The following is a 22,870-nucleotide window of genomic DNA, read 5'->3' on the forward strand; positions in this document are numbered from 1 at the left end:
AAATAATTTTCCCTTTCAGTTTGGATTTCGCGAAACTAATCCACACAAAATGTGCTTATCTACGTTACTGAAAGCGTCCGATAAGAATTGACTTAAAAAAGGTTAATGTAGATGATTGGAGTTTTGAATTCATTTGACTCTATTTCTCCTAAAAAGTTGACTTGGAACGCTATCATGGCTACTTAACCCAAACTAATGCAATGATTTAAAATTTTTTGGATGAAAGCGTTCAAAGTGTAGGTGTCAATTGGTAAATCAAAAAATAACATGAAAAATCTGAATTCAAGTACTTTGGTTTGTTACTAATTACTAGTTCGTCATTTCAAACTCAAATAAAAAAACACGCAAAAAATGACTCAACGAGATACAATTGGACATCGTTGGCCTACAAAATTTGGTTGCCTTGCTTTAACGTTTAGTTTCATCCCGTTTAGCATATGCAGCGATTTAGTTGAAGCAAATTAAAGCAAAGTCATTAACGTCTTTAGAATTACAATTGAAATTGAACGGGCCCTAAAACGCAAAATGTTTAGATGCAAACTAATTCATCAATTTTTTTTTCGTGAAAACAAGTCCTTTATTGAACCTGAAAACATAATAAAACTGAATTTTTAATTTAATTGTATCAGTATCTTACTATGAAAAGAAAACTTTCTGCAAAATAATGAAAAAATACCCTGAGTTCCTTACAGAAATTATAATCGCACTAAGCAAAAAGCTCCTGATAATCACTGCTCAACTGATTCTATTCAAACATGTTTTTTTTTTCAGTTCACATGGAAAAAACTGGAACTCTTTGCCAGCAAAATTACAAAAATTTGACAACACTACTTCAAACCTAAGAAAAAATTGAACCAGCTTAACTATTTAAATGCAATTTAATCCAGCATGTACCCATATAAACAAATGGCTTGAGGTCCATTTTCATAATTGATTATTGATGAAACAAAAATTGTTCCACCAACTTTTTCATTGTTGAAACCTTTTAGATGTATTTACATGGCAATTTTTGTTTGTGTTGTTGATTTTTTTAAATGATTTTACTCTATCAGAAAACTCATTGCGTCTTAATTATTTATAAAACTCAACTCATTAAGCAAAATTGAAACAAATTAACTGACAATTTGAAATAATCTTTACTGTGTTGCTGCATTAACTGTTGTACCAAAAATTAAATAGTTCTTCTTGCTCTTTTTTTTGTCTACACAAGCGGCGCCAGAAATGAGTACATATCTCCAAAAAAGTTATTTGTTAAAAAATAAGTGTTACCTTAGTGTTTGAAAACGATCATGTCAAATAATTAAACAATCACAGTTGAACTCTAAAATTAGTCATTTTAAAAAAAAAAGTATTTTAAGGTTCTAGAAAAATTGTCAGTTAATTCCGAGGTTTCTGAGTCATGATTTCGAAAAAAGAACCAAATAATTGAAACTAAAATTCAATGTCAACTATTTCTTTCGATTTTGATCAAGTTGTATTTTGTCAAGTCTTTTTATGAAGTCGTATTTGATTGCGTTTCTTATTTATGATTGAAAAACTCAACGAACAGTCATGAAACAAACAAAAGATTTCGTGTCCTTCAATTTGAAAGCTGAGATTGATTTTCTCGGCAAATTGATTTTCTGGGATAAACAGAAACTTTTGATTCATTAAAAAAAAAGATTTTGGGCCAAAGAACCTATTTGATTTCCCTTTACGAATGAAAAATTGAAAACTATTTGATTCAAAAAGCATATTGGAACAACGCGGCATACTTTAAATGATTTCGTACGGTTCTTCAACAACAAAGATGTAGTTCCTACATTCAAAACCCTTCAAAACCATTTCAACCATTTCATTGGCAAAAATAGAAGCGGTATGTTAATACTGGGATACATGCTTCCAAACATAGCAAACTTTTGCTAAGATAAACTTAAAAATCTCGAATTTTGCCCCCTCTTTTGAGGTGATGAATGTTTGTGGGAGAAAACTATAGACAACATGACTGCTGACCGATTAAAACTGCTTACGCAAAAAACTATTGTCACTTAAATTTTAATTCGTAACTTATTTAATGTTTAGAAAATAGTAGTTGGAGTTGACGCCCGAAATTCATTCTCAGTGTTTCTGGGAGATACCTATTCTTCTTCACATAAAATGGTAGCTTGATTCTTGAGTTAGAGGATTCATGAGTAGGACCAATAAAACGATAATACTCGAGAACATGGTAATGTTTTTTTCTCACGAAACCAGACCGGGGTATACAGTAAAGAAATTTTATAAGAGCAGAAATCACAAAAAAATTGGCTAGTGCAATCCTTGTAAACTGTTCTTTTAGTCAAAGCTTTGGGTTGCCATTTATGTTCTGTCAAGGAGGCTTTCCGTATCTGTCGAATCAAGATACCAAAGGGAAAATTAAAAACTTGAAATGGAAAGTTTGAGACCCGATTATAAAAAAGACTAAACTTTTCAGTCAAGACTCTTGTCAATCAGATTTTGTTTTCGTTCAAGACTTCTGTACTTCTGTCTGCTAAAAAATTACTCGAGAAATTTAAAACTAGATCCCTAACTGGTTGTTTCAAAAACATTTGGATAGTTCCCGACCAGTAAAATCCAGGTTTTTCTGAGACTTTTTCCAAATTTCTAAATATAGAAGCCTGCCGGATTGATATTGAAAATAAATAATTTATAGAAAAATCAACACCGATTTGTAACTTCTAAATTTAAATTGGAGCATTGTAAATTGTATCTGTTATTTGGGTTTCAGTGTACAAAATTTTATCGGTACAAGCCTCAAAAATTCTATAACAAATTTCTTCAAATTATTGACCAGAAGGTGACGACAATCCACTCTTTGGAGTTGTTGCTGAGGGAAGGAGAGTTTTTGGTAACAGATTGTGCATTTAACTAGAAAATTTTTGTGAAAAAAAATCTTTGAAATAACTACACAGCACCACTTTCAAACAAATTTTATTAGCTTTTTGAGCAGAGTTTCTGTTCAAAGACTGAATCACGTGGTTTCTGGAAAATGATATTTCTTCGACTGGAGAAGCCTCATCCTCTGATTCTGTCAAACTCCCAGATGAATTTGAAACCACCCTCAAAGACTATTACCACTGGACCGAATGCAGAGTCAGCGGCAGACGAGATTCAATGATACTCTATTGCGGTACGCAGTGAACTTCGTCTCGACACATGCAAATACGATCACCGGGGGTGTCTTCTTGATTTTAATCAATAGATAACAATACTGGAGCAACATGCGGTGTCGTATTTGCCTCTGCCGAATCGCAATTCACTGCATAACGCAATGGAGAACCATTGAATCTCGTCTGCCGTTTAGCTCTTCCCGAAGTCCTTGATAAGCTCGACGCACTATCGACCTTGTCTCTTGTGCGACTTCCGATTAACGATCATTTTCCTTGGCCACTGGGTCTCTGATTGCTACCCTTTTCTCATCACAGCAAAATCATTGTTTTGACCTCATGGTGAAAATAGTCTCGTTTGGGGCGAATTTTTTTTTTTGGGGGGGGGGGGGGGGGTGGTTTGATTACAGATTGGTTTGATCAATGGTAATGTTGTACTTTTCAAGAGCAAAATAAAACTTAAACTTCATCTGGTATAACATCGGATCTTTCCTGGAATCGAAAGAATGTCATTTTTTCGGGGTTTGATGTTAATTAAACACTTAAACACTTTTCACTGTTTTGGACATATAAGAATATAAGAAGAATTGACAAAAAAAAACTGAGGTCTCGAATATAACTTTCTTTGGAAACTCGTGTTCGGGAAATGGAAACCGCTCCTATTGAGAAACTTGATTCATCTCACTGATTACAGGAATAAAATTGACCCACCTCATAGCTTAACCCCTTTAATTTGGAACCGCAATTTAACCGGGCTCAGATATTTTCCCAATTTGAACTGCGGCGCAATCGAATTGATTCAAAAACTGCGCTAATATTTTTTCGTGACACGAGCAGTCTTACTTAATTTTTGGCATGAACAAATTCAATTATCGAAAAAGTTGATAGTTCAAAATGTTTTTGTTTGTTTGTCTGAAAAAAAACGTAACGAACTAAATACCACTTGGCTCAAAATAAAAGAAAATTAGTTTAAAAATTTGACAAACAGAAAAAAGGTGCTCTCCTCAATTACCCCCCCCCCCCTCTCGTGTGTATCAATTTTTTTGAAACATTCGACTGTAGCAAGATAATACCTTTGGGCAACTGTTGCTACAGTATTTTGATCAAGTTCTTTTTCAATGGAAACTTTTGCTGTCTTCAATGGCGAGATGTTTTTATTGTTTAATTTTTTTTTGATTAAAAATGCTTCAATGGCGAAATGAAATTAACCGAATATTTACAAAGACTTGTTGATCAATGATGGTAGCTAAATCAGCTATCGAGTCAGTTAACAAAACTTTTAATCTTTGTTTTATACCATTAAATGCAATTAATACTCAAATAAAATTATCTACAAAAACTGAGCTTCACCGATTTCTTCTTCAGTAAAAAAATCGGTCAGAAATGTTGAGTAAAAAGAAATCGGAATCTCAAGAGCCTGATAAGCTGCCAGATGGTTTCAATAGAGGTTAGTGTTGGAAGATCAATTAGCAAAAATTGGGATCCAAATTTTAAAAAGTTTTTGGCCCAGCCTTTTTTGAATCCTGGAATAAACGATATGTCGCCGATATGTCGCCAGCATTAATTAAATTTTGTTCAATCCATTTTTCCCCATATTGCTTGCCGAATGAGCAAAAAACTGATGTCCATATTCTTCAAAAGTAAAATAATACCAAAAGTCACCTGTAATTGCGTAGGCAATGCATTCTTATTGCATCAAAAAATTGGTTCAGTGTTTCCATTTTTGCGTTAGCTGTGATTTTCTGTCAAGTAATTTAGAAAAGGATTTGAAAAAATCAGTTTTTAAGTGAAAAATCACAATGAAAATCTCTAGTTGAACTGCTCAAGGCTAAAAAAACCTCAATCTCCACCTGTGATCGTTTTTTTCTATGGTTTTGGATGGTCTTAGAATGATAAATTTGTGCCAACTTGAACAAATCACGGGCGCTTTTCATCTGGTTTCTTTTCATCCGTTCAGGTAAAAGCGTTCCTTTAACAACAAATACATCTGGGTGAAGTCCTTACAAAACAAATTGAGAAAAGTTATTTGTGGCCAACGTTCTAAGAATTTAATTTAGAGTTTTTCTTAGCTGCTATTTGTGTCGTTTTAATATAAATTTTATTACGAGGCCAAGCTGTGTTTTTTGTGAACTGTATGCTGATTCCGGAACAATTTGTTTTGTACTTCTTTTGCTCTTTTGTTTTCTTTTCGTTCCGACAAAAGTCTACCAGGTTGAAAGACTCGTATCTGAATTCCAGAGACATACAAACACCAAATTGTGCGCCAATTTTTCTCTTTTTTTCTCGTTTTTATCTATTAACGTTCAAGAAAAGAATAATTTTTCATCAATTTATCAATGATTTTTCCGACGGCCTTTCAACAGCTAGGAAGTAGTTTTTGATTAAATTTCAGGAAGAAAAAAAGAAAAACTCCTAAAAAGTTTCATCACCAAAGATACACAAAATGTTAAGTACAAAATGAAATATTTTGGATCTAGTAACGAATTTGAATATCAAAAATCAACAAGACTCTTCGTATCAGGGCGAAGTCTTGAATGTTCCGACAGCCTTTTAAGGTCTATGGAGCAGTGATAACGTGATAGATTCGCTCCTATTTACAAACCAATTATGGCAAGTAAGCTTCCTTCAACCAATTTGAATGATTTTTACGACGGATTAATTCTCCGCTTACGCTTTAATCGCGCGAAATACATCGCGCGTTAATTGTCCCAAATTGGCCAAAATGGCTGTAAACCCTCATGTCTATAAACCCCCATAGCCTTGCAGAAAACGATATCTTTTCAAATTCAAGCTCAAGATGACAATACCTTTCAAATGATTTTTTAAAGAAATCCGTCAAAAACGCCTAGTTAGAAAAACGAAATTTGTCTAAAGAAAAAAAAACCTATCCCGAGCACAAATATTCCGTTGCTTTTGATACAAAAGTCGGAACAATAGTTATTCAAATTGCAAACAGAACTCATTAACGTTATGCGTTTCCATTAAAAGTGAGATGCTTCTTTCGCAGAGATGATTCTTTCTCACAAATGATTCTCTCCTACAAAAAAAATAGGTTTAAAAGGATTTTAAATTTAAAACGATTATTGATTTTTTTGAATCTCTCAGAAAAGTTAATGAGTTTTGAGCTAAATTTTGATGTTTTCAATCTACAATTTTGCTCAAGCTACATGTTTGTTCAGCGGTCGCCTCGAGTAACTTTATTAAAAGATTGGTTAGCTTGCCTCATTTTAGTTTTGAATGATTATGTGCCGGATGTAGTCACCATCAAAGCTTTAAGAACACTATGTGCGCTGGAAACTTGCGTAAAGAACGCTCGTAGATCAACTCAAATGTTTCATCGGTATGAAACCGCATAGGTTTCAAAAAATAGGTAACAAACAAAAAAATTTTTGAGCTGAAGCTGTCAACACATTTGTAGCCGAATAACCATTTAGTCTTTAATTTTTGGTTAAATTATTAATAATTGTGTTTGGAAGCACTCTCCAGCCCCGTTCGCAATTGTTCCACAACTCTCCGTGAAAGTTGAAAAATGTGTTAGCTGAATAAAACGAAACTTTCGTCCCCAAATTTCTCAGAGACAAAAAGTCAACGGAAAGGATTTGAAAAAATCAGTTTTTAAGTAAAAAATCACAATGAAAATCTCTAGTTGAACTGCTCAAGACTAAAAAAACCTCAATCTCCACCTGTGATCGTTTTTTTCTATGGTTTTGGATGGTCTTAGAATGATAAATTTGTGCCAACTTGAACAAATCACGGGCGCTTTTCATCTGGTTTCTTTTCATCCGTTCAGGTAAAAGCGTTCCTTTAACAACAAATACATCTGGGTGAAGTCCTTACAAAACAAATTGAGAAAAGTTATTTGTGGCCAACGTTCTAAGAATTTAATTTAGAGTTTTTCTTAGCTGCTATTTGTGTCGTTTTAATATAAATTTTATTACGAGGCCAAGCTGTGTTTTTTGTGAACTGTATGCTGATTCCGGAACAATTTGTTTTGTTCTTCTTTTGCTCTTTTGTTTTCTTTTTGTTCCGACAAAAGTCTACCAGGTTGAAAGACTCGTATCTGAATTCCAGAGACATACAAACACCAAATTGTGCGCCAATTTTTCTCTTTTTTTTTCGTTTTTATCTATTAACGTTCAAGAAAAGAATAATTTTTCATCAATTTATCAATAATTCAAGTATTAAAAATGAAAACGAATGCTCGTATCAGGGCAAATTAATGATTTTTCCGACGGCCTTTCAACAGCTAGGAAGTAGTTTTTGATTAAATTTCAGGAAAAAAAAAGAAAAACTCCTAAAAAATTTCATCACCAAAGATACACAAAATGTTAAGTACAAAATGAAATATTTTGGGTCTAGTAACGAAATTGAATCTCAAAAATCAACAAGACTCTTCGTATCAGGGCGAAGTCTTGAATGTTCTGACAGCCTTTTAAGGTCTATGGAGCAGTGATAACGTGATAGATTCGCTCCTATTTACAAACCAATTATGGCAAGTAAGCTTCCTTCAACCAATTTGAATGATTTTTACGACGGATTAATTCTCCGCTTACGCTTTAATCGCGCGAAATACATCGCGCGTTAATTGTTCCAAATTGGCCAAAATGGCTGTAAACCCTCATGTCTATAAACCCCCATAGCCTTGCAGAAAACGATATCTTTTCAAATTCAAGCTCAAGATGACAATACCTTTCAAATGATTTTTTAAAGAAATCCGTCAAAAACGCCTAGTTAGAAAAACGAAATTTGTCTAAAGAAAAAAAAACCTATCCCGAGCACAAATATTCCGTTGCTTTTGATACAAAAGTCGGAACAATAGTTATTCAAATTGCAAACAGAACTCATTAACGTTATGCGTTTCCATTAAAAGTGAGATGCTTCTTTCGCAGAGATGATTCTTTCTCACAAATGATTCTCTCCTACAAAAAAAATAGGTTTAAAAGGATTTTAAATTTAAAACGATTATTGATTTTTTTGAATCTCTCAGAAAAGTTAATGAGTTTTGAGCTAAATTTTGATGTTTTCAATCTACAATTTTGCTCAAGCTACATGTTTGTTCAGCGGTCGCCTCGAGTAACTTTATTAAAAGATTGGTTAGCTTGCCTCATTTTAGTTTTGAATGATTATGTGCCGGATGTAGTCACCATCAAAGCTTTAAGAACACTATGTGCGCTGGAAACTTGCGTAAAGAACGCTCGTAGATCAACTCAAATGTTTCATCGGTATGAAACCGCATAGGTTTCAAAAAATAGGTAACAAACAAAAAATTGTTTGAGCTGAAGCTGTCAACACATTTGTAGCCGAATAACAATTTAATCTTTAACTTTTGGTTAAATTATTAATAATTGTGTTTGGAAGCACTCTCCAGCCCCGTTCGCAACTGTTCCACAACTCTCCGTGAAAGTTGAAAAATGTGTTAGCTGAATAAAACGAAACTTTTGTCCCCAAATTTCTCAGAGACAAAAATTCAACGGACAAAAAGTCAACGCAGAGCATGAAAAAAAAGATGCAATTGAAATTTTCTTGTTTGAAAATTAGGTTGATTTCGAGTTGTGTTTTCTTAGATTTTATATTTAGCTAAGGTAAAATTTGTTATTTATTTCGCGAATATGCAAAATTTATTTGCGAGAGTTGTTACACAGTGTGGCGCCCTCATGCTTGAAGGACCGAATGCTTGAAATTTATTTTAGCTTACTTTCAGCCAATCAGAATTGGGTATTCAAAATCTCGAAGTAAATTGCAAAAATATCAGGGTAAGAAAATAAAAATAGGCTATTACTGTTAATAATGATCAATTAGATCATAAGCAGATGAGTTTTCAAGACTGAAAAATTCTTATGAACTTGAACTCATAAATCTTGATGTTTATCTGGATCGTATTGCGGTTGTAACCCGCAATTTGTAATATTTTTGATTATTTTCATCTCATTTAAAACATTTTGTGGTAATATTGACTTCGATTTTGAGACAATGGCATTCAGCCAATAGGAACGCTTAGTGATTTTGATTGGTTGAATTTTTTCAAGCATTCGGTCCTTCAAGTATGAGAACTCTCCCCGTTACACAGTAAATTAAAGTACAAATCGTTTTCCCGAGCAACTTTCGAAACGTTTAGTCTTCTTATTGCAAAAAAAAAACTTTTTTTAAACAAAAGCTCTTCAAATGGAATCTATTGCCAATTACAAAAAATCAAGAACAAAAAAAACACCGGAGCATTCAAAGTTTTTTTAAATAGTTTTTAATGAGCAAAACAATCTTCAAAATAATCAGAACTGCTTATTTTTATGGTAAATTGTTGCCAAATTTAACACTTTAGTACTTCAGACATTGTGAGAAAACTGTGAGAAATAATATCAGACGGCTGTCCTGTGGAAGAGAATCATCAAAATAATCAACAAATCAATTTGTGAAGAGAAAAAAAAATAAGTTAATAATCAGATTGAACACGTAACCGAACATGTCATTCAAATCAAGACTAGCTTCTTGGTTTGAATTATTGTAACAAACTTAACATGGTAGCGGTAGGTAAATTTGACCAATTACCACAGTAAAACGAGATTGGAGGTGAAAATAGAAAAAATGTAGCATGTCATCGAAGAGCCAAGTTTGAATCAAAAACACAATCGACGCACTCGAAGTTATTGAAGTGCAAAATGTCCAGAGTCCAGCAGAAGGTTCAACAACGTACCGGAAATGATCAAACCATCAGGTGAGTGTATCTAAAAGTAGCTCTACTGACCGTGATTTAGTGTATGAAACAGTAGAACAAGGTAAAATGCCCCAAAGACAAGTTAAGGGCACAGAATGAAGAGTTGACGACACAACATTGAAATATAGCCTAACGAAATGAACTGATAAAAAAAACACAATAGCAATTTTCCGCCCCATCCGGGTACAGACACCAAAAATGAGAATAAAAACTAATCGTGATGTTAAAAACAAACTCACTCAAAGTATTGCAGATAGAAAAACATGTGAACGGTGAACAGCGTGCGCTCAAATCGACATAAAAGATTCAAGCCGCATTAATAATAACGAATGGAATTTAAAACCCAGAGACAAACAAGTTAGCAGTGTCTAGGCCAAAAAACCTTGCATATGACAATGAAGGAGAAGACAATCTCATACAACTAATACATTTTATAGACGAGAAAATTAAAAATCTCAAAATGCATCCTGAAACCAATACAAAAATTTTAAAAAAAACAGAAACGAATTCGAGGAATTTGGTACAAATGGTACTCCCAGAATGATTTACTCTGTGGCCCTGTTGCGTGTTTTAATCTAGACGAAAGTGCAAAGATTAGCAGAAAAGTGGAGCCAAAACTTTTTTATGAAGATGATCAATTAGGCCCGACCATTCTAGATCGTGCGATAAGACGCTTCGGAGCTACAAGTAAACAAACAGGAAAAGACACAATGTAATCCAGAGGATCCAATATAAGATGATCTTAACCCAAGAGGAAGAGATAACAGTAGTTTTTTCAAATGCTTTATTGGTCATTCTGAGGGACAGTGTGCCAAAGACTTTAGAAAATCCAAACAGCAAAGAGAAAATTGGAGAAAAATAATGGCCCTGCATAAATCAATCAAACAGCAGGTACTTGAAGCAACAGAAAAACAGAGCGTAAGTGAGTAAATATCAAGAGACCAAATATCTATCTAAAAAACTGAACAAAACACAGAAGAAAAACATCAAATTTAATGTCTAAAAACAACACTCCAGAAAGAAAAAAATTGATCAAAGCAAAAAATTGATCCAAGCTGCAAATTTGGAAAAGGAGATCCGATCAAAGCATTATGTCTGTTGTGATTTAGTATTTTTAGTATGTTATAACCTTGACCTCTATTACCTAATTATGTACCAGTCAATGTTCACTCTACGAAGTCCAGTGGACTTCGGATCACTAGCTGCTCTTTTTAGACTACAGTCAGTTTTAATTCAAACAATACTTTTATTCTCTTTTAACTTTAGTTAGATACATTAGTTACCAATGGTAAACCTACACTTTTATTATGGCGCAGTCAACGACTGATTCGAACCTGCGGGGAATACCCGCCTTTTGGCTGAACCACACGGTAGAACCTCCCACCCAATGGAACAACTGGATAGACCAATTCCATTTGGCTATCATTGCGAAGGAAAATTTAGACATAGACAACCTCAAAGAACCAGTGGAAGGGGAGACGACGTTACCGATCCTAGAAGGCGCCCAGGAGTCAGAAACTGACCAACAGAGGAAAGCCAGAGAGGCCAGGAACAAAGAAGTAATGCGAGTCTACGAGCACGCTGAAGAGAAAAGACTAGCAGAAGAAAAACGGAAATTCGGAGGAATGAGGAGATATGAGGCCGACAAAAAAGTAAGGTCAATCCTATACTTGGTCTTAGGAGCGGAAGGCAAAAGAGTTTTCGCCCAGAAACATCCAAGGAAAAGTGCTAGAATCGGCTCTTATCAAACCAACTAACATAACATTTGAACGATATAAATTATTGAGCAGGAAACAAAAGGATAGAGAATCCTATGAACAATTTTGGGGCGCGTTATCAGATTTAGCAAGATCATGTGAAATTAGAATTAATGCAGAACAGGAGTGGATCAGAGACGTATTTATTTTTAACATGAAAAATTGCGACTTACAAATGGTTTCCCACCAATGGTTTCACGCCCAAATTTGATATCTTGAAACCTAGTCGCTCTATTTCTTTCTGGAAAAATGCACATTTCTCCCATTTTACCGCCATATTCTTGTTGTCCAAAATGGTTAAAATGTTTTTTAATATCGCTTTGTGTTCATTTAATGAACCTTTCGAAGCTATTAAAATGTCGTCGTAAACTCTCAATCCATCGGATGCACTGAACCAAGCAATCATCGACAAAAAAAGCTAAAATAACCACCTCAAATTAACCAATATGACTAGATCTTTCAACACGACAGAAAGTAGCGAGAGAGTGTATAAAAACTTCAACAATGTAAAAAAGGAACTAAGCTTGAACATAGAAAGATCAAATACTTGTATGAAATGCGGGAATGCGTTTACCAAGGTTCATCTGAATGTGTGTCCGGCGAAAGAAATTGTGTGTAATATTTGTAAATATAAAGGACACTTCGGAAGACTTGGTAAATCGAAAGGAAGAAAACCCGCTGTAAATATTGTAGATGAAGCTGTAAATAGTCAGAATTGTTCATATTCCCCAGAAGACCTTCAGGCAAGAAGCGAGGAGAATTTTTGCGGAGTGATTAACGCTTGGACCGAAGAGGGGATAAGCGATAACGACGACTATTCCGTTCTTAACATCAGAACAATCTAAGATACCAATGGCTTGGAAACCAAGAAATTAGTCAACATCGGATTGGGAGACGATGCAATAGTCAATTTGAACATTCCAGTGGATTCGGCAAGCCCAGTGAGCTTCCTGAAGCAAAATGTACTACACGAATTGAAGTTGAGAAATCCACAATTGAAGATACAGCCAGTAGAGAAGAAAATTAGGGAACTATACTGCGGATTCACCAACGACACAATCAACACCATCGGGAAAGTGGTAGTTAGATTACAATCCAATGGATGGATCGCGGACGAAACTCCATTTTTTATCACTTCTGGACATGAGAGGAACATCCTGGGAAAGGACAATCTTCCGAGAATTGGAATCGAGATAGCTCAACGACAGCCTCTACTACCCGTCAACAACATATCACGCCCAGAGTTGTGTAAGTTAAATAACTATTCCGACACGATCCTTAATCTGTATCATAAGTACAAAGGATTATTTAACAGAGTGGGAAAAATACCATTGGACAGAAAAGTTACTCATTTCCACTCCCCATTCAAACCTATCCAAACCAAAGGTAGAAGAATTTCCCTACATCTACTCGATAACGTAAAAACGGAACTAAATAGAATAGAAAAAGAGGGGCATATCGTGAAGTTAAACAAATGCGATGAAGATTGTTTTATAAGTCCAATTGTGATTACAAGAAAAAAAGACGGTAGCATCAAGTCGGCATTTGATTAGAAACTATTAAATAACCAGATATTCAAGAACAAGTATCAAATGCCAAACATACATGAACTGATCGATAATATTGCACTCCAACTGTCAAGCAAAGAGTCAGGGGAAGTTTGGTTTAGTAGTCTAGATCTAAAGAATGCGTACAGCCAACTACAATTATGCACAGACGCCAGCAAATAGTGTAATTTTAGTTTTGTGGGGGGGGGGGGGGCGAAACCACTGGGACCTATAGGTTTTTAACTGGATTTTACGGATTGGGCGATATGCCAATCGAATTCCAGAGGGTGATGGATTCTTTATTGAAAGACATTCCTTCTACCAATTGTTATATCGACGACATTTTAATAGCTTCGAAAGGTTCATTAAATGAACACAAAGCGATATAAAAAACATTTTAACCATTTTGGACAACAAGAATATGGCGGTAAAATGGGAGAAATGTGCATTTTTCCAGAAAGAAATAGAGTGGCTAGGTTTCAAGATATCAAATTTGGGCGTGAAACCATTGGTGGGAAACCATTTGTAAGTCGCAATTTTTCATGTTAAAAATAAATACGTCTCTGATCCACTCCTGTTCTGCATTAATTCTAATTTCACATGATCTTGCTAAATCTGATAACGCGCCCCAAAATTGTTCATAGGATTCTCTATCCTTTTGTTTCCTGCTCAATAATTTATTTCGTTCAAATGTTATGTTAGTTGGTTTGATAAGAGCCGATTCTAGCACTTTTCCTTGGATGTTTCTGGGCGAAAACTCTTTTGCCTTCCGCTCCTAAGACCAAGTATAGGATTGACCTTACTTTTTTGTCGGCCTCATATCTCCTCATTCCTCCGAATTTCCGTTTTTCTTCTGCTAGTCTTTTCTCTTCAGCGTGCTCGTAGACTCGCATTACTTCTTTGTTCCTGGCCTCTTTGGCTTTCCTCTGTTGGTCAGTTTCTGACTCCTGGGCGCCTTCTAGGATCGGTAACGTCGTCTCCCCTTCCACTGGTTCGTTGAGGTTGTCTATGTCTAGATTTTCCTTCGCAATGATAGCCAAATGGAATTGGTCTATCCAGTTGTTCCATTGGGTGGGAGGTTCTACCGTGTGGTTCAGCCAAAAGGCGGGTATTCCCCGCAGGTTCGAATCAGTCGTTGACTGCGCCATAATAAAAGTGTAGGTTTACCATTGGTAACTAATGTATCTAACAAAAGGGAAAATCAGATTCGATTAAAAACCTACCAAACCCCAAAAACATATCTGAATTTAGGTCTTTCTTTGGGTCGATCAATCAGTATATGAAATTTGTCCCAAATTTGTCTTCTCTAAGTTCTCCCCTACGACCACTCCTCGTAAAGAAATCAGTCTACCAATGAAATGATAAGCATACTAAAACGTTTGAAGAATTAAAACAACAGATAGTGAACATAACAGGGAACAATCATTTCGACATAAAAAGGATGTCAAGACTAAAGACAGACGCTTCTCATAGCGGCTTGGGAGCTACCCTAGAGCAATGGGATGGGGAGAACTGGGTAACAAAAGCATTCGCCTCCCGATTTTTAAACAACCACGAAAGTAAATATTCGACAAACGAACTGGAATTGTTGGGAGTAGTCTGGGCGACAGAACATTTTTAAAATTACTTGTATGGTGCTGAATTCGAAATTGTAACGGATCATAAGGCGTTGTTATCAGCATTAAATGCAAATCAGAGTAATAAATATATGCACAGCAGATTAACCCGTTGGGTAAACCGACTTTTACCATTTAATTTCAAGATCAAGCACATACCTGGAAAAGAAATGGGATTTACAGATTTATTGTCGAGACTACCTTCAGGAAAAGCACTCCCAACCTCTTACTATGATAGCTAATTTGTAGTGGCTACAGTACAAAAGATTGTAGAAAACCTCTCTGTAAGTAGCAATTGCAAAACGAATAATTGTAAAAAGAACGAAGTGTATAAACCAGTGGATGTAAATACGACCAGTAACTTGGACGGAAAGGGTAATAATCCAATGGGCGGAAAGAAAGAACTATCGCTAAGCATCCAACGGTCGTTCTTATCGAATATTCTGAATTACGTAAACGACACTATCAGAATTTGTAATTCCAATCACTGTCGTTCAGAGTCTTGCACAAGCGGTTGCGTTCCATTAAATTTATCAAAATTTGACTTCAATTATTTTCATTTATCAGATAAAACCTTTTTATTTTTCTTGCCAAGTCATTACTTTCAATTAATCAGTCATTAAATTCAGATAAAAAAACAGTTACAAGAATTCATTACATCGGTTAACTTGTTAAAAATTTCCTTCAGGGCAGAAAAGAAAGGAATCGTATTGAATTTTAATAACGATACAATGTCAGACTTACACAAAAAATTACTGGCCAAGTACAAGGGAGATCTCAGATTGCCTGACAACCCGTTATCGCTCACAGATCATTGCTCAAATAAGGTTATCAAACTCATGGCGGACGAAGACAAAATCCTCAAGGAGGTAAAGAAGGCGGTACAGGAAGGCAGACCATTGGACAAATTCGGAGCCTACCTAAAGAACTTCCAGAGGGACATTCACGTGAAATAAGGACTGTTATTTAACGATAACAAACTGATAGTACCGGCTGTATTAAGATCACCATTCCTGTCACTTCTTCACGAAACTCACCCAGGACATCTCGGGATAAAAGCCTTGGCGGAAAACATCTGGTGGCCGTACCTATACAGAGAGATGTACCCTCACGGAAAGAATTGCATTCACTGTATCATGGCCGGTAAGAACCTAAAAGTGTTACTAGGGACGAACAATACTGAGAAATTACCGATTCTGACCGAACCAAACGAAGAAGTAGATTTAGACTTTGTGGGCCCATTGAACAAGAGTTGGGGTAACTCAAAATATCTTTTGTTATGCATCGATCGCTTTTCAAAGTTTCCGTCTGCAAAGGTAGTGAACAATACCTCGGCTTCTTCAATTTTAACCTTCATGACAGATTACTGTCATCTTCACGGATTTCCAAAGTCCATTAGAGCCGACTATGGGTCATGTTTTACTTCGTTTGATTTTAGAAACTTCTGTGAGAAGAACAACATTAAATTAATCCTATGTACGGTCCGGGATCATAGATCCAAGGGAGTAGTAGAAAGACTCATTTACACTGTCAAAGCTAAGCTACTGGCAATGTCGTTCAACGATCCAAAACCATCTTCAAATACGGCAATTGATAAAATTATTTGGAATATCCGTTCGACGAAACAATCATCCATTGGATGCTCTCCTTTCTCAAAACATTTTAATAGATCTCCCAATACGTTCTGGAAATCTTTGGTCTCTCACGCAATTAGTTTAGATAAGGGGAAGTCAATTCTATCAAAGGACAGAGCATATGACTGGGGGGCTGACGACGCGTTTGAAGATGGCTACCTGGAAAAAAAAAGAGCAATGGAAGAAAGAGGGTATGAGAGCGACCCTGCGGACAAAGTAGATAGAAATCTCCAGCAAGCCCCACTGTCAAACCCTTTCAGCCAAGGAGGTAACTGGTTTAGGAGAACAATTAACAGGAGGGAAGGCGAACCGTATTTTAAACCACTTGGGAATAAACCTCTGTCAGACACGAAGCATACTGTCACATTAGACAACGGACACGTGATCAGAAAATCTGACTTAGCTTTTAACAAAATCCAACCGGCAGCTCCTAGGACATTTTCGGCAAGATCGAATTCGCTTATTAATAATAATGATTTAGCAGGCAAGCGAAAAAGAAAAGAAACTCCCCTTCCAAGAGACGAGATTCAAATGTAGGAGGCCCTTCAACGAGTTAACACCAACGGTTGGAAATACAAACAAAAGGAGGAGAACTATCACCACGAGCTCGAAAGGTTCAAAATTCGACTTTAATAGCTGAGATTCTTCGTTAGAGTTAGACCTTTGGGATAAAGTCATTGATGACTACTTGGGTACGGAAGCGGAAACTGTATGTAATACACCGACTGTTAACTTACATAGTGATTTAGATCAGCCAAGAAGTACCGTACAAAGCCAGACAAACACACAGACAACGATCACTATACCAACTGGCACAAGCGACGACCCAATTCGAGTGGAGAGCTCTCCGGAGAAGACAGTGGAGACACCAAAAACTCCGATATCCTTAAAACATCGTGCAAAAAGGAACCCAGGCCCCCCTAAATTTTACGGTGATAGGGGTTTATTGACCAAGTGACGCTTGGAACGGAGACCAACAGTGCAGTAGACTCCGATGACGAACTGCTAATTACGTTCTCCTGCGCAAAGAGTCCACGATCTAATTTAACTTACTGTACGACGTCCCCTTCGGATTATCTGACACCTAATGATGAGATCCCACGCCATACGACACTGGTTGCGGAAACCACACAAGGACCTTTTTCAACACCCTCCTCTCAAGCAACAAAGGCCGCATGGGTATCTCCACCATTGGTAGAAGTTACTAGTAATACCCAGGATGATAACGGCAGTGACATATCCTCGGGAATTGACGCTGATGTAAGAAGAGAGGCCGATAACTTCCATGATAGATATAACGCTACGGCCTTAAACTCTGAAAACTGATAAACTCTGGTAACATGATATCTTTCGTATTTGCTTTAGCTTTTATACATTGGATAACCCAATTTTTTTTCATTATTATTTAGTTAGTGATTTAGTTAGTTTGCTTTAATTGTATAAATGCTACATAACCCCAGTTGTACATATCATCTTGTACATTCAGAGTTGATTTCTGTGTAAACCTGTAAGTAGCCTGTATATATTACCAGATAATCACCTCCATTGTAATTTGTACTCTCTGTAAATGTCCATTGGTGCTAAACGTGGTGACTTTTTGTTTCAACTTTGGCCCTGGTGGAGCGAGGGGAGATGGAGTATATGTGTGATATTGGCTACATCGACGAGCGGGCAGATATTAATTTTTGTGCAGTGGGGAATGTTGTGATTTAGTATTTTTAGTATGTTATAACCTTGACATCTATTACCTAATTATATACCAGTCAATGTTCACTCTACGAAGTCCAGTGGACTTCGGATCACTAGTTGCTCTTTTTAGACTACAGTCAGTTTTAATTCAAACAATACTTTTATTCTCTTTTAAATTTAGTTAGATACATTAGTTACCAGTGGTAAACCTACACTTTTATTAATGTCTTATGCATTTGCCAATCCGTAAAGGTGTGAAAATATTTGATTCAATTGAATGAGTACAAACAGTTGAGATTTAAAAAATTCATCATCAGGGGAGTCACAATTTTAATCAAATCGTTGCAATCAGCCTTACAGAATGGAAGGAATCCAAATTGGGCAAAGTTTTGTCATGATGGATGAGTTTTCAAAGATAGGTGTAGCAGAGTTTTCAAATGTGTTGAGATCAAATGAATAACGTCAAAAACAATCACGTTATATCTAAAACAATTAGTGATTAACAATATGACACAATAAGAATAACTGGACCGATACTTTTAAACAAAAGCAAAACAAAAAATCAGGGTCAAACTATTAATGAAAGGAATCATTTTGATACTTGAAAAAAAATTCTGATTTCACCGAACAAAAAAAAATTCACCGACTAAACTGTGAAAAAAAAGAAACGGAAAAAACTTTATCTGATTATACTAGCGTTGTAAAGTTTCACCGACTAAATTGTGAAAAAGAAAACGGAACAAATTATCTGATTATCAAATGACCTTAAAAACAAAATTGCGAAGAAAAACGAAAGCAAAACAGAGATAGTACAAAAAAGTATCAACTGCATAGAAAACAAAACAGGAAGACATTTATGGAGAAATAGAGACAATACAAAACAAAACAAGGAAAAATTACCAATTCAAAATAAAAACCCTGAACCTCAGCCCGAAAAAGAAGCCATTAACATAATTACAACAGTCAGTGCTTTCAAAAAGAAACTGTGAGAAACATAGATCACAATACGAGAGTAGCGCTTCAGCCATTGCTACAACATACAAGAATGAGAGATGCAAACCCGGGAGACTTAGTTGGATACAATGAAAGAAAAGACAACAGCACAATACGAGAAGAAACAGCAGAAAAAAAATCAGAAGAACTAAACGCAACGAAGTCCGGAAAGAGCAGCTTAAATAAGACGCAATTGGTCATTCTGGAGCAGCTACTAGATAGTACGGACCAATCAGAAATAAGAGATGGAAGCAATGTGGGTTTAAAAAGTATAGAAAAAACCTTACAAGAAATTTAAAAATTGTTGTCAAATTCTGGAACATAGACGGGTGGACATATGGAAGGGAGCACAAGATGAGGTCAGGAAGCCAAAGATCGCGCTTACAGAGACTTAGAGACTTATTACATATAAGATCTCAAAATCTGCTTTCTACTGTTCAGCTGTGTCATTGCACACAAAAATTGGACCCTTGTTCGCTGGATGTCAGTGAAGATTTCTAATTTTCAGACAAGTTTCATTGGCCCCTATAAACTTTCCAACCAAGATAATTGTGAATATCAAAAGAAATACTCCGGGAAGTTTGCTGGCTATGGATTAACTGATGTGTTTGGTACACAACATTTTCAAACAACTCGACCAGGTTGGAATTTTTGAAATGCAGCATTACCCTCTGCCTTTTCTGATCTAGACAAAAATGAGATCTTTTTATCTTTACATGCGAATGGTATTTTGTATGCGTTATTTGAAAAATTTTATGCAAATTAAGAAACTCAAAGAAATTTGGGAAAGTACGGGCAAAGGCAAAACGGGTACAAACCCAAAGCAAACGACAGTATGAAAAAGTTTATGGGGTCAGTTTTAATGAGCTACCACCCTATTCAGACCATATCTAGCTAAAGGACTTCATAACTGTCTTTCATCACTTAACACAAGACCCTTTATTGAACTAGTAGTAAAGTTGAGCTTCATAGTAGAGATTTAAGATTCGAGAAGAAAACAGCAGAAAATCATGCCGACACTGATAGTAGACTTTACACGGACGTCAGTCACAGAGGAAGCGCAACAAAGACAGTCGGGCCAATCCGCCAAAAGGTTTCAGCATTAATGGATGTATTTATTCGTCTAGCAAAAGGGTTTTTAGAGTAGAGAACGATACTATGAAGAAAACTTTCATTTAACAAGACACTCTTTTAAAAGATAGTGTTTCTGAACACCTTGATTCACAACCGGTCGAAAAATTAGTCGCAGTGTGGTCGAAAATTTTTTCTCTAAAAAATTAAATAACAAACATCAACTAAACAGACACATTAATTGACAAACAGCTATCAATTAATTTAGAGCAAAAATTATTTCGATTGTTTTAAAATTTCTTTCAAAAAGGTAAATTAATTGCAAATAGCAACTTTTCTGGTCGCGGCGGTCTGAAAGCATCCAATTTTGCTTGCGACAGTCTAGAAATACTAAAATTTGATTGCGACGGTCTGATCATAAAACAACAACCGATCATTCTAGCCTGATTGTTTAAGCATTTATTGATGTTAAATTGAGCGGAATTTCAGCATCAATTGGAGCAGTATCAACTTCGGGACTATCAGGGAAGACTTATCGGAAACTGTTTCTAAGGGGTGGGGCAGTCGTGATAGTCGGTGTCGGGATTTTAGTAGCGGTGATACTATTTATTAAACTCAGCTCACCCGAGTCGGATATTAGTGACTATGACTGGAAAACAGGGTACAGCTACTTGGCAGCAGGTAATGATATTCCTGTTCGGAACGACACGAACTCTTCTTCGGGTAAATATTTTCACAAAGTGAATCATCTCAGTAAGATCGTTATCAGAAATGACATCTGTACACCGGACATTTACTCATTCACTTCTTTTCAGTTTGCCTATGAAGAAACTATTTTCAAAGAACTGTATCTTCAATTTTGTATCAAGTTGTTAAATTTTTTTGTTGAAATTGGATTTCAATTTTGATTTCTCAGTGGGTTGAAACAAACTAGGAAATAATGCCTCCGCCCCTAAAAACTTTGGGGAGTTATGAATATTAAAAATATTGTTACAGGAAGCAATGATGTCAATTATGAGGACTGGTGCTTCCTCCTGATCCAGGAGCCAGCAGAAGGCGATCCGAACCCTCTCTTCACATTTCCAGATGCAAGGAAGTTCTTAGAGGCATGCGGTTTTGACCCTGTGCTTTTGGATATGTATTACTACTATGAAAGCCTGGGATAATGTGATTGAGATCAATTGGAATGGTTATATTACGAGGCCAAACTGTGCACTGGATAGGCGCACAATTTTGTGTCTGTATGTTCCTGGATTCCAGATACTAGTCTTTCAACAAGAATGCGCTTACAGTTCACAAAATGCACAGTTTAGCCTCGTAATGTAATGACCGGATTATCCCCTAAACTGAAACAAATGGATTTGAAAAATGAGCTTGCGAAGATCAAAGTAAATCAATAAACTGACTCAAATTTTGTGCCCCAAAACATAAAACGAGTGAAGTGATTTCAAATCTGATTCATGAATTGAAAAATAAACTGCCAAGATTTTTGCGAGAAAAACGTATTGAATTTATTAGAATACGTTTAATTTTAAGTTTTCTAGAAATAAAAAAATGATACTTGCCTTCTTGTAGACAAAAAAAAATAAAAACCAATAAAAAAGATGTAAGGAGAATATCATCATCAAAAATGTCTGATTTAATTTTTCATTAAAGTAAAGTTCAGCTGAAGTAAAGCTTAATATCGAATAACGATTCAAGCTCCTATCCTATCTTCAAAGAAAAACTAAAAAAAACTTTGCAAACCTGAAGTTAGTTCTCGGATCAATCGTAATTGAACATAACGACCACAACTTGAATTGACAAACTTTTTAGGAAAACAGAAACAAAAGCAAAACCTAGAAAAATAAAAAACTGAAAAGTGAGTAATGCCGAGCAATTTTTTTTGCAGTGAAAGAACGTTCCCGGACTGAAAAAAATGGGTTAACATCAATTTTGCGTGAAAAAAAGTATTTTGATTAAGATTATATCAATTTTAGCAACAAAAAGTATGCAGATTAAAAAGAAAAAATTCAGATTGATTTGCATCGATTTAAAATCGATATAAATCGACCTTAAACCTCAGCGAAAAAAAATTAATCCAAATAGATTTTAAATTAATGTAAACCCAATTTTCCGGTATTTAGTTGGTTTTGTTTTTAGCTGATTAAAAGCGATTTAAATCAATTTTTTAAAATTTTTTTATCATTAATGAGTTTGTGTTGCATTTATTCACTGCCAATCTTTTTTGATTTTACATCCATAGCGCCTAGTAGAACAATGAAAAGACCAATTTGGAATGATTTAAGTCGCCACTTACGCTTACATCGATAATTTTGTATGATCTCATTGCCAATTAAGCACCAAATCTGACCTATATTGACAATTTCTCGCATTGTTGAATAATTTTTTGCTCAAAATCTGGCTTTCATTGATTTTTTTCTATGACTGTTTAAAATACTTATGAGCACAAAATCCCATTGGCTTCAACCGTTTTCTTGGTTCCTTGCATATTTTTTTTTGCTCAAAATTTTTTTATTTACAATGATGATGTATGCGATTTCATTGCAAGTTTTTGAGCTCAAAATCACACTTATATCGACCATTTTTTCAAAAAAAAATTTATGTTTTTTTTTGCCTCAAAATCTAGCTTACATTGATTATTTCAGAATTTTTTCAGATCAGGAATGAAAAACATCATTTTGCAATAGTCACTAAAATTTGAGACACCCAATTTGAGTTATTGTACA

General features: G+C 35.5%; 1 protein-coding gene across 2 annotated transcripts; it reads left to right on the top strand.

Moving 5' to 3' along the window:
• The first annotated feature begins 4,415 nt into the window (after positions 1-4,415).
• LOC134845220 (uncharacterized) lies at positions 4,416-21,617 on the top strand. 2 transcript variants are annotated; one of them, XM_063862123.1, is made up of 4 exons: positions 4,416-4,572; positions 20,631-20,864; positions 21,138-21,330; positions 21,455-21,617. In XM_063862123.1, exons 1-3 carry the CDS (start codon positions 4,509-4,511, stop codon positions 21,305-21,307), a joined length of 468 nt encoding a protein of 155 aa, XP_063718193.1. In that variant the 5' UTR covers positions 4,416-4,508; the 3' UTR covers positions 21,308-21,330; positions 21,455-21,617. The 2 variants fall into 2 exon arrangements, with proteins under 2 accessions (XP_063718193.1, XP_063718192.1); XM_063862122.1 differs by having other exon boundaries at positions 21,138-21,617.
• The last annotated feature ends 1,253 nt before the right edge of the window (positions 21,618-22,870 follow it).

The sequence above is a fragment of the Symsagittifera roscoffensis genome, chromosome 4 (assembly GCF_963678635.1).
Source record: "Symsagittifera roscoffensis chromosome 4, txSymRosc1.1, whole genome shotgun sequence".
Lineage (NCBI taxonomy): Eukaryota > Metazoa > Xenacoelomorpha > Acoela > Convolutidae > Symsagittifera > Symsagittifera roscoffensis.